The following is an 11,518-nucleotide window of genomic DNA, read 5'->3' on the forward strand; positions in this document are numbered from 1 at the left end:
CCTACCTTGTCCCCCCATCCCACACTGTCCCCCCCAATCCCACCCTGTCCCCCTCTATCCTACCTTGTCCCCCCCATCCCACTAAGCCCCTCTCTATCCCACACTGTCCCCCCAATCTTACCCTGTCCCCCTCAATCCCACACTGTCCTCCCCATCCCACTCAGTCCCCCCCATCCTACCCTGTCCCTCTCTATCCCACACTGTCCCCCCCATCCCACACTGTCCCTCTCTCTCCCAAACTGTCCCCCCAATCCTACCCTGTCCCCCCATCCCATACTGTCCCCCCCATCCCACACTGTCCCCCCCATCCCACACTGTCCCCCTCCATCCTACACTGTCCCCCCCATCCTACTCTGTCCCCGTCTATCCCACTCAGTCCCCCCCATCCCACTCAGTCCCCCCCACCCTACCCAGTCCCCCTCCACCCCACACAACGCCCCCCCCCCGATCCCACTCATCCCTTCCCGCACCCCCCGACCCAAATATCGGGGTTCCGGGAGTGGAGTTGGGGGGGGGGGGGGGATGAATGATGGCGGGGGGGGGGGCACCCCCTTTCCCCCCCCCCCCCCCCCCCCCCCACCCCGCCTCCGCCGTCCCGGGGACTCCGCTACTCACGGAGGTCGCGGTCCTGAGCGGCGGCGAGCCCGACGAGGAGGAGGAGGAGGAGGAGGAAGGAGAGGGCGGCGAGGCGGAGCGGGCGGCGGCCGGGCATGGCGAGGCGGCGGCGCCCCTCACCGTGCGTCGGGCCGAGCAGTGCCCGCACCGCCCCGCCGCCGCGTATATGTCCCGGCGAGGCCCCCCGGGCCCTGTAACCCGAGCCGGGACCGGCCCCCCCGGCCCTCCTCCGGGACGGCACCGGCGGCCAGGGAGGGAGGGAGGAGGGAGGAGGGAGGGGGGGGGGGAAAGGGGGGGCTGGGGGGGGGTTTGGGGGGGGGGTTTGGGGGGGGTTAGGGGGAGGGGGGGGGTTGGGGGTGCCCCCACCGCTGCGCACACCCCCCCCCGGCTTTGGTCTGAGCCCCGGTTGGGGCTGCTGGGGTTGTGGTGGGGTGAGGGGGGGGCTGAGACCCCCCCCCCAACCCCAAGATCCCATCCTGAGGGTCCCGGGGAGTTCAGACCCCCCCCCCCCCCCATCCCATCCCTGGGGGTCCCGGGGAGTTCAGGCTCCCCCCCCCCCATCCCATCCCTGGGGGTCCCGGGGAGTTCAGGCCCCCGCACATCCCATCCTGGGGGGGCTGAGGAGTTCAGACACCCCCGTTCCGTCCTGGGGGTCCTGGGGAGTTCAACCCCCCCCCCCCCTCCCCAGCCAAACCCATCCTGAGGGTCCCGGGGAGTTCAGACCCCCCCCCAGATCCCATCCTGGGGGGCCCGGGGAGTTCAGACCCCCCCCCAAGTAAAGCCAATCCTGAGGGTCCCGGGGAGTTCGGACTCCCCCCATCCCATCCTGGAGGGGGGGGGGCTGGGGAGTTGAGACTCCCCCATCCAGTCCTGGGGGTCCCAGGGAGTTCAGACCCCCCCCCCCATCCCATCCTGGGGGGGCTGGAGAGTTCAGACCCTCCCCAGTCCAACCCATCCTGGGGGTCCCGGGGAGTTCAGACCCCCCCATCCCATCCTGGGGGGGCTGGAGAGTTCAGATCCCCCCCCATCACATCCCATCCTGCGGGGGCCAGGAGGATGAGCCCCCCCCCCATCCCATCCTGGGGGTCCCAGGGAGTTCAGACGCCCCCCCCCCCCCCCATTGCATCCCATCCTGGGACTCTCAGGGGGCAGAGATACCCCCCCCCCATCCCATCCTAGGGGTCCCAGTGGGCTGAACCCCCCCCATCTAATCCTGGGGGTCCTGCAGAGCTGACCCCCCCCCCAATTCCCATCCCATCCCATTCAGAAGGTCCCATGGGGCTGAGATCCCCCCCCCAAATGTCCCATCCTGGGGAGCTGAGACCCCCCCATCCCATCCTGTCTGGGGGGCCCAGGGGGCTGAGATGCCCCCCCCACTCCTAAACCAGAGCTAAGAGCTCCCCCATCCCATGGGGGGGGGGCTGGGGGCTTGTAGCCCCCGTCCTATCCTGGGGGTCCTAGAACTGGGCACAGTAGACCCCCCCCCCTCCAAAAAAAAATAAATAAATCAGGAGGGACAGGACCCAACATGACCCCTCCAGCCCCCCCCAGCCTTGCAAATGGCCCCCCCCCCAACTAGGAAAGGGGTTCACGATGTTGGGGGGGGGGGTCCCTGCACCCCAAAGCAGCGGTGGGGGCCCGCAGTGGGGGCTCTGCAAGGGGGGGGGGGGCACAAACATTTCCCAGCTCACTTCGAGCTCCAAAAGAGGGGGGGCTCTGCACCCCCCCCCCCGCCACGTCTGCACCCCAGGACGGCCTGGATGGGGACATCGGGGGGGGGCCCCCACCCCTTGGCCCCCCCCCAGCATGGGGAGGGTGCTGGGCGCAGTCAGGTGATGCTGGGGCCGGCCCCGGGGCTTAAAAGGGACCGGGGGGGCTCCCCGAACGGCCCCAGGCTGCCGAAAGGGGGTCCCCAGTGAGGGGGTCCCCAGTAAGGGGGTCCCCAGTAAGGGGGTCTCCAACAAGGGGGTCCCCAGTGAGGGGGTCCCCAGTAAGGGGGTCCCCAGTAAGGGGGTCTCCAACAAGGGGGTCCCCAGTGAGGGGGTCCCCAACAAGGGGGTCCCCACCATGGGGGTCCCCAGTAAGGGGGTCCCCTACAAGGGGGGGGTCCTCAGCCCATTTCCACCAGTGCCCCATGAAACAAACGTGTGGGGCTGGGGGGGCTGGGGGGGGGTGCGTGCAGATATTGGGGTGCGAAGTGGGGGGGGGGGGAATGGGGAGCACCCCGAAGGCTCCGTCCCGCAGGGTCTGGGCGATGTGCACGGGGATGGGGGGGTGGGGATGGGCGGTGGGTGCTCGCCCCTGTTCTGTGGGGTGGGGAGGGTCCGGACCGGGGAGGCTGGGGCTGGGGAGGGCGAGGACCGGGGAGGGAGGCAGCGGGGGAAGGCCGGTGGTGGTGGTGCTGGGGGGGGGTCGGGTGGCCGCGGGTGGGCCCTGCCTTGCTCCACAGCTGCGGGGCACAGCTGGGGCCGCAGCTGGCCCCCCCGGCCTCCCGACCTCCCCCTCCTCCTCCCTGACCTCCCCTTCTTCCCGTCCTCTCCAGCCTCCCGGCGTCCCCGTCCTCCCCAGCCTCCCCTTTCTCCCCAGCCTCCCCCATCCTCCCCAGCCTCCCCGACCTCCCCGTCCTCCCCCAGCCTCCCCTTGCTCTCCATCCTCCCCAGCCTCCCTGACCTCCCCAGCCTCCCCCCATCCTCCCCAGCCTCCCCACGTCCTCCCCAGCCTCCCCGACCTCCCCGTCCTCCCCAGCCTCCCCTTGCTCTCCATCCTCCCCAGCCTCCCCACGTCCTCCCCAGCCTCCCCTTGCTCTCCATCCTCCCCAGCCTCCCTGACCTCCCCAGCCTCCCCCCATCCTCCCCAGCCTCCCCACGTCCTCCCCAGCCTCCCCTTTCTCCCCAGCCTCCCCCATCCTCCCCAGCCTCCCCACATCCTCCCCAGCCTCCCCTTTCTCCCCAGCCTCCCCACGTCCTCCCCACCCTCCCCGACCTCCCCGTCCTCCCCAGCCTCCCCTTGCTCTCCATTCTCCCCAGCCTCCCTGACCTCCCCAGCCTCCCCCATCCTCCCCAGCCTCCCCCCCCCCCCTCCCCGGTCCTCTCCAGCCTCCTCGACCTCCCCAGCCTCCGCTCTGCCCCGGAGCCTCCCGGAAGGCCAGGGCGGACAAAGCCCGAGTGTTACCCGCTGCTGCCGCGGTGCAGCGGGCGCCCTCGGCCAAAAATAAGCCCCCGGGGGGGGGCCTCGCCGGGAGGGCCAGCGCCCAAAATGCTCCACAGGCAGCGGAGACCCCCCCCCCCAATTTATCTACAAGTGAAGGGGGGGGGGTGCTGTCATGCTCCTGCTCCATTCAAGCATGGATTCCAACCCCCCCCCCCTCGTGCCTCAGTTTCCCCAGGTGGTAACAGGGAGCGGAGGCCACTCAGGGGAGGTGTGGGGGGGTCACCACCGCGCTGTGCCCCCCACCCCACCCCCCAGGCCCCTCCACGGAGCAGGTGGAGGAGCCCGGCCCTTGGCCGCGGCAGTGCCCGGGAGCGGGGCCAGGACCTGGCCCCGGCGCCACTTTCCAGTGGAAAACGGGGCCGGGAGCAAACAACCCCGCGCCGTCCGTCCGTCCGCCCGTCCCTGCCTCCATCCAGGGGGCCTCCGCCGTCACCTGCGGGTCCCTGCTGCCACCGAGCCCCGGGGTGGGGACAGCACCGCTGACGGGTGCAAATAATTTGGTTTTGCTGGGATTTGAACCCGAAACAGGGACGGGGGCGCGCGGCCCTGCCGCGCAGGGGGTGCCCCCTCCTTGTGATGCTCCCGGTCCCACCTGACGCAATTGAACCTTTTTTCTTTTTTCTTTTTTTCCCACCTGCAGCCGTGCACGCCCCCCCCCATTCCTATCAAGCCCGTGCTCGCCCATCTTGGGGCGATTCGCTGCTTTTTCCCCATTTCTGCGGGAGTGGAGGGCTCTGGAAAGGCAATCAGCCCGGGAAGCGCAGGGAAGCATCCAAGTCAGCTCAGGAATTCGAGTGGAAGGAATGAGAGCGGCCTTAACTCTGCCCGCCCCGGGGCTCCGCTGCCACCGCCACTGTCACCGTCACCATCGTCACCATCGTCACCACCGTCACCATCGTCACCATCGTCACCGCCACCAGCGCACGGCACCGCAGGTGCCCCCTTGCTGGGGATGCTCTCGGCTTGGGGCTGTCCCTGTCCTCGTGCTGCTACCCAGGGCGATGTCCCCGTCCTGATGCCACCAGCGCAGCGGGTTGTCCCCGCCCTGGTGCCACCTGCCCGGGTGGACGTGGTGGCAGCAGCCGGGGCTGCTGTCCCGTCCTGATGCCACCAGCCGGGATGTTCTCCCCGTCCTGATGCCACCATCCAGGCCAAACGTCCCTGCCTTGGTGCCACCAGCCGTGGGGACCGGCCCCATGCTGATGCCACCAGCCGTGGGGACTGTCCCTTCCCTGGTGGCACCACCCAGGACGTTCTCCCCATCCTGCTGCCACCAGCCAAGGGGATTGTCCCCACTTCGATGCCACCAACCACGCCAAATGTCCCTGCCTTGGTGCCACCAGCCGTGGGACCATCCCCACTGCGGTGCCACCAGCCAGGCCATTGTCCCCATCCCTTCTCCCCATCCAAGAGGATTGTCCCCAGCGTGATGCCACCCGCCACGGTGAATGTCCCCGAGCTGAGGCCACCACCCGGGACGAGTGTCCCCACCGCGATGCCACCAGCGTTTGGCCCCGTTTTGCTGGCCTCACTTCGGCGATTTGGGAACAAACTTCCCAAACTTCCCAACAAGCTTCCGTCCCTCTCCCTCGCCTTGCCCCGCGTCGAGCCTTTTATCCCAAAACACCCCAAACAGCCCCAAAACCAGCAGCCCTGCTTGGGAAAGCCAAACAGCAGCTTTCCAGCACCCCTCATCCCCGAGGGAATTGGGGGGGGGGGCTCAAAAACGACCCCGGGGAAACTCAGATGGTGGGAGCTGGGCATCACCCTGCTGCTGAGCCCCATTTTGGCCCCGATTCAGTCCCATTTCGGCCTCATTTCTCCCCATTTCTCACTGTGCTCATCACACCTCCCAAAATACACTCCCCCCCCCCGGGGCCATCCGTAAAAATAGCCTCAAAATAGAGGGACTTCCTCGCGAGCCAGCCCGAACACACGCTTGGTTGTTTGGTTTTACGGGCAAGGAGGGGGTGACCCCCCCCAGTGCTCTTTTTTTTTTTTTTTTTTTCCCTTTAAAAAGAGCGTTTTTCAGCAGGGGAAAAAAAAATAATCCACTTTTCTCCCTCGAGCGGCGCAAGTCAAACCTGGCAGCTCCCATTAACCTCAGACCTTCCCCCAAATATTTCCCCTGGCTCGGCCGGCCGGCATGGGAACGGGGAGCAGAAAGGAGCTTTGTCCCCCGCCGTCCCCAGGGTGCGGGTTTGGGCCAAAAAAAGGCCATTTCACTCCTTTGCACGTTGCTATTTTATTTTATTTTTATTACTCCCGTCCCTCCCCGGTGTCTCCCGGTTCCCAAATACACCGGGGCGAGCCCAAAAAGTGGAGTGCTGTTGGGTGCTCGGCCTCCCCGAACCTGCTTGATGATGCAACGCTGCAGCATGCCGTGAGCAGCCCCATTTAGGGGGGAATTTGCCCCAAACCAGCCCCTTTGCTGCAGTTCCTCCCCACCGACACCCTCGTGGAGGTTTTTGGGTCCAAATGGGGTGAATCGCGTGCCTCCAGCATCCTTCCTGCAAGCTCCGGGGCCGGGCTCCAAAAACACCCCAATTGCTGGAATTTCCCCCCAAAATCCCACCTGAACCCCCCCCCCAATCCCCTTCATGGCCGCATATCCATGCCGCTTTGCATCGCCGGGTGGGAATCCGGCCCCGGCTCCTTTCCCAGCTGATCCAGAGCCGCACGCGGGAAGCGTCAAAGACTCAAAAAGGGATTTTTTTTCCCCCATTTTTTTTTTTCCCTTATTTTTTTTCCCCCCGCATCGCGTCGCACACAGCCCCTTTGTCTGCTCGCCCTGCTCCCCCCCCCTTCCTCGCCCCTCTTCATCCAAAGCTCTTCTGCCCCGGCCCCTCGTGGCGCGGCGGAAAGGTGGGAAGGGGGCCCCGGGGCCGGGGGAAGACGCCGGCATTTTTGTGAGATGATGTCAAATAACTCCAGCCTTCGCTCAGCCCCCTGCCCGGCCTCTTCCTCCTCCTCCTCCTCGTCCTCGTCCTCCTCCTCCGTCGGAGGTGGCGGGGAACAGGCGGCTCTTTGGGAAGGTGGCGATGCACAAAGAGCTCCTTTGAGCCCGGCAGACGCCAGCCTCGGCCCGCTCGCCGCCCACAGCCGCCCCCGGCCGCTCCGGCGGGGGGAGTTTTTTTGGAGCAAATCTGGGCGATTTTGGGGAAAACTCCCCCTTGCACGCCCGGCCGGTTTCTCTCTCCCGTGAGGCACGGGGAAGGGGGTGCTGGGGGGGTGCCGGAGCTCGGTGCCGAAATGAGGGGGGGTCCCAGCGTGTTTTTCCTGGCAGGAAATCTTGCTCCAAACCGTGCCATTATCAGTACATCAAACTGGATTCCAGAAGGGTTTATTTCAGGAGGGGGCTCGCCAAATCACAGCCCTTCACCCCCCCCAAAAAATACAAAGAGGAGCAAAACCCAGCAGCACCATGTGGGCACAACCTCGTAGTAGACTCCAGAGAATCCCCACGGCTGGGGACGCCTCCAGCAGAGCCCGAGCATGGGCTCGGTGGTGGCTTCTCAGGTGTCTCGTAGGGACGAAGCCTGGAGCCTGCTCCGGAGCTGAGCCTGAAGGCCGGATCCTGCATCCCTGCAGAAAAATCTGTTAACAGCCCACCCCCCCTGCCCCGAAAAAAAAAAAAAAAAAGAAAAAAAAAAGAAAAAAAATCAGGCAAAAACGAAACAAAGCCGCGGGCGCCGGTGCCAGGGAGCGCGGCGGGGTCGGGCGGCACTGGCAGGCGCGCGCCCCGCTAATGAGAGCGGCGATTATCCCAAATTAATGAGGGCTGGAGGGAGGCCGGCAGCGTTTGCGGGGCCGGGGAGGTTTGGAGGTGTTGGGGGGGGGGGGGGGGGGGCTGGATAAAGCTGCTGGCTTGTAGATTTGGGGCAAAATCCCTCCTGTTTGGGACAGGTTGTGCAAAAAGTGTGATTTTTTTTTTTTGTTTTGGTAGTTGAAGTGATGGAAGTGGCCTCAATGTGCTGTTATTGGGGGGGTGACAATTCGGGGGGGGGTCTTTCGGGTGTCACCAACGGCCCCGTCCCCTCCCAGTGGTGTCACCTGGATGGGGACAACCCTGCCACCGCCGTCCCTATCCCAGGCTGGGTGGGGGTCCCTTAAAAAAAAGGCAGAAAAAGGCGAATTCCGGGAGTTACAAATCCCACCCCGCGTCCTGAGCATCGCAACGCCTCCTCCGACCCCAAAACGCAAAGCGTTGCAGGTGGCCCCCCAAAAAAACACCCCCGGCGCCCCAAATCCGCGCGTGGGGACGGGGACGGGCATCGAGGTCCAGCCCCTGCAGCGCGCCCCGTTCGCAGCACAGCGCCGTCGCACTCCAGGCTCCTCGAAAACCAGGAGGCAGGAGGATATTTTGGGGGGATTTTTTTTTTTTTTTCTTTTTTTCCCAATTTTTTTCCCCGCATAGGGAGCGATTCAGCCCCCTTTGAAACGCCGCCCCCCCCCCCCCCCAAAAAGGCCACCTATTTACGGTGGAAAGCAGCCAGGGCGCAGCCCGAAGCGCTGCCCCGCGGCGTCCTCCAGCCTGCACAAAGCCACCCTCTGTGTCCCCGGCCCCGGCCGGAGGATGCCGGAAAAAAAAAAAAGGAAAAAAAAATAATAATAATATAAAAAAAAACTAAAAGCAGCTTTTTTTTTTTTTTTCCGAGGGTCCCGGGGCTTGAACGGAGAAAGGGCTCGGGGCCGCGGCACCCCAGGGTGGCCGTGCAGCGGGACGAGGCCGTGGGTGGGTGGGTTTGGGTTTTTTTTGGGGGGCTTTTCTTGGATGGCAAAACCCCGAGCAGCGGGGTCGTGGGGCCTAATGAGCGGCGGGGGGCCGAGGGATTAGCGAGGGACCCTGGGGGGGGGAACGCGTCGTTAGCAGAAATTACGATCAGGAGTGTCGTGGAGTGTGCAGCCCCCCCCTCCCGCTCTGCGGCTGGTTTTTGGGGGGGGGGGCTGCCATTAGGGTGCCCTCCTCCCCCATTAAACATGAGCATGAGTTGCCTGATTTTTTTTTTTTTTGGGGGGGGGGGGGGGTAAAGCAGAAGTGGCATTTGCGGGGGGATAGTGACATCTAGAGGTATTGTCACCTCCCCCTCCGTTGGCAGCTGGGGGGGGGGGGGCAGGAGGGGAAACTGAGTCACTGCACTTGTGTCCATCCCTCCATCCATCCGCCTGTCCCATTCTCCACCCCGCACCCCTGCGAAAACTCCCTTTTCAACCCCCCCCTCAGTGGGTGGGGGGGTGGGGGGGGGTCCAGCCCCAGGGGTTCCCCCCCCCACGGTCTTGGGGTGCTCCCTGTGTCCCCAAATGTCACTGCCGCTGTGTCCCCTGAGGACAGGATGGGGTGGGAGGTACAAGCGGGATGCTGTGCTCGACCCCCCCCCCCCCCCAGTCCCTAAATGCCATGAATTGAGCCCCCCCTACCCCATCGGCGGACCCTGAGCTTGAATGGGGACCCCTCCCCTGCCCTTCTGGGGGCTCCCCCTGTTCGGGCCGGGGCTGCTCGCCCTCCCCCGGCCCCCCCAGCCCCCTGCCACAAGGGCAGCTGTGTCCGCAGCCGCCATAAATCTGGGACCGAGCCGGAGCACCGGGAAGCAACCCGGAAAGGCCGATGTTCCCGACAAAGTTTACCCAACAATACGGATGCCAATCGCAACACGCAGCCGCGCGCTGCAGCCTACAAAGGGCATTTCTGTCCGGGATGGCTTCTTTTTAATTAACGCCGCGTCCCCGTCAGCCGCGCTGGCGGCGGAAACGAAGCCGGAGGGGAAGGAACGGCCACCCATAGGCGATGGGGAGCTGCGGGACGAGGAGGCGATGGGAGATGGCACCGCGTCGGCACCTCCCCGCGTGGCCAGCAGGGTTGGGGAGATGCGTTGTGGGGTCCCTGAGATGCGTTGTGGGGTCCCTGAGATGTGTTGTGGGGTCCTCATGGTGTGTTATGGGGGCCCTGTGGTGCTTTGTGGGGTCCCTGTGATGCACTGTGGGGTTGCTGAGACGTGTTGTGGGGTCTCCATGGCGTGTTATGGTGCCTTGTAGTGTCCTCGTGATGCATTGAGGTGTCCCTGTGATGGGTTGTGGGATCCCCATGGTGTGTTGAAGTGTTCCCCTGGTGTGATGTGGCATCCCCATGGCACATTGTGGTGTCCCCACAGTGTGTTGAGGTGTCCCCATGTCACATTAGGTGTCCCCGTGGTGTGTTGAGGTGTCCCCACAGTGCGTTGAGGTGTCCCCACGACACATTGTCGTGTCCCCACAGTGCGTTGAGGTGTCCCCATGTCACATTGAGGTGCCCCCACGGTGTGTTGAGGTGTCTCCATGTCACACTGAGGTGCCCCCACGGTGCGTTGAGGTGTCCCAGTGATGGAGGCACACACTGGAGGACTTCTTGGAGCTCAAGGGTGGTGGATGAAGACCTTGCGGGGCTGCAAAGCCCCTCAGGCCGCAGGGCATCCGCCAGCCACACCGCGCATCCATCCTGCAGGCGGCTCCCGTCCCCACGGCCACGGACTCAGCTCCGACCACGCCAGACGTGGCCGTGGGCAGGCTGCACCCAGCCATGCCCCCGAGGAACCTCCCGGTGCTGGGGCCTCAGGGCTGGGCCATTTTCCACCTGTTTTCACCCACCCGGTCCAGGCCTGGCCCGGCTGCCCCATGGCCGGCGCAGCACCGGCGGCTGTGGCCTAGCACGGGGGGGAACCGGGAGCCACCGGTGCCCGGCTCTCGGTGTCCCGGCCTCCCCCCGGCAGCAAGGAACGGAGCCCGGGGCCGGAGGAGCGGGTGGGGAAGGCTCCCCGGGCACGCCGGTGCGGGAGGGCACGGCTGGCGTGCAGGAGGAAAGGAACAAAGCCGACCCTTTTAGCAACCGGCACCGCTTTCTGGCCGCCGCGTCTGCAGGCCTGCCGGTGGGAAGAGAGAGAGGGTTTCAGACCCCGTTTCGGTGCGATTTCACGCAGAAAAGGGGTCGGGAACAAGAAGCGGACGGGGGAAGCGTCGGCTCCTCCACGCCCCCAGGGACCGCGGCTCTGCGAGGAGCCCCCTGCCCGGGCAGGAGGCCGATGCCTGGTGCGACGCGAGCTCGGCCGCCTTCGAGGCACGGCTCGGCGGGCGGATGAATGGGGCATTGAGGCTCCTGGGGGGGGGAGGCAGCGCCGGGGGTATTTACAGAAGCCACGCGTGTGTTTGGGAGGAATGTCAGAGAGGCTGACAACCGGCTCTTTGGAAGCATCGGGCAGAAATCTCGCTCATGTCTAGGAATAAGGATACAGGAAGGAGGAAAAAGTCAATATGACCTGAAAATCCCCAGACCGGGACAGGCAGGCTGGGCAAGGTGATTTATTCTATTAATAAGCCAGGGAGAAGGGCAGGGATAAATGCTGAATGCATTTTTGGTGGCCGCAAAGGGCTGGGAGCCGCGTGTGAGCCCCTGTAGGTTAGGGGCACACGCAAGGCACAAGCCGCCTTTGACGGGGCCATTCTCTCCCTGGCTTTTTTGGAAGCAGGGAGCCAAGGAAAACAAGGGGCGCCTTGAGCTCGGCGCAGGGACGTGGCGAGGGGCTGCTGCGGCCGCAAACTGCTGCTCAGGGGGGCTGAGCCCAGCTGATAGCAGGGAAGGGACGCAGCCCCCAGCCAGGGGAAGAGCCTGGGAACGGCGCTGAGGCCCCCAGCCCCAAACCCAAGGGCGAGAGCGCCCACCCTG

General features: G+C 65.3%; 1 protein-coding gene across 1 annotated transcript in view; it reads right to left on the reverse strand.

The window, feature by feature from the left end:
• COL2A1 (collagen type II alpha 1 chain) overlaps positions 1-4,730 on the reverse strand; it is a gene marked incomplete at its 5' end in the record, with an annotated part of 18,001 nt that extends 13,271 nt beyond the window's left edge. The window contains 1 exon segment of the mRNA XM_083814351.1: positions 4,686-4,730. Coding sequence (XP_083670477.1) covers positions 4,686-4,730 — 45 coding nt within the window.
• Positions 4,731-11,518: the final 6,788 nt, after the last annotated feature.

Source organism: Anser anser (assembly GCF_964211835.1).
Source record: "Anser anser genome assembly, chromosome: 30".
Taxonomy (NCBI): domain Eukaryota; kingdom Metazoa; phylum Chordata; class Aves; order Anseriformes; family Anatidae; genus Anser; species Anser anser.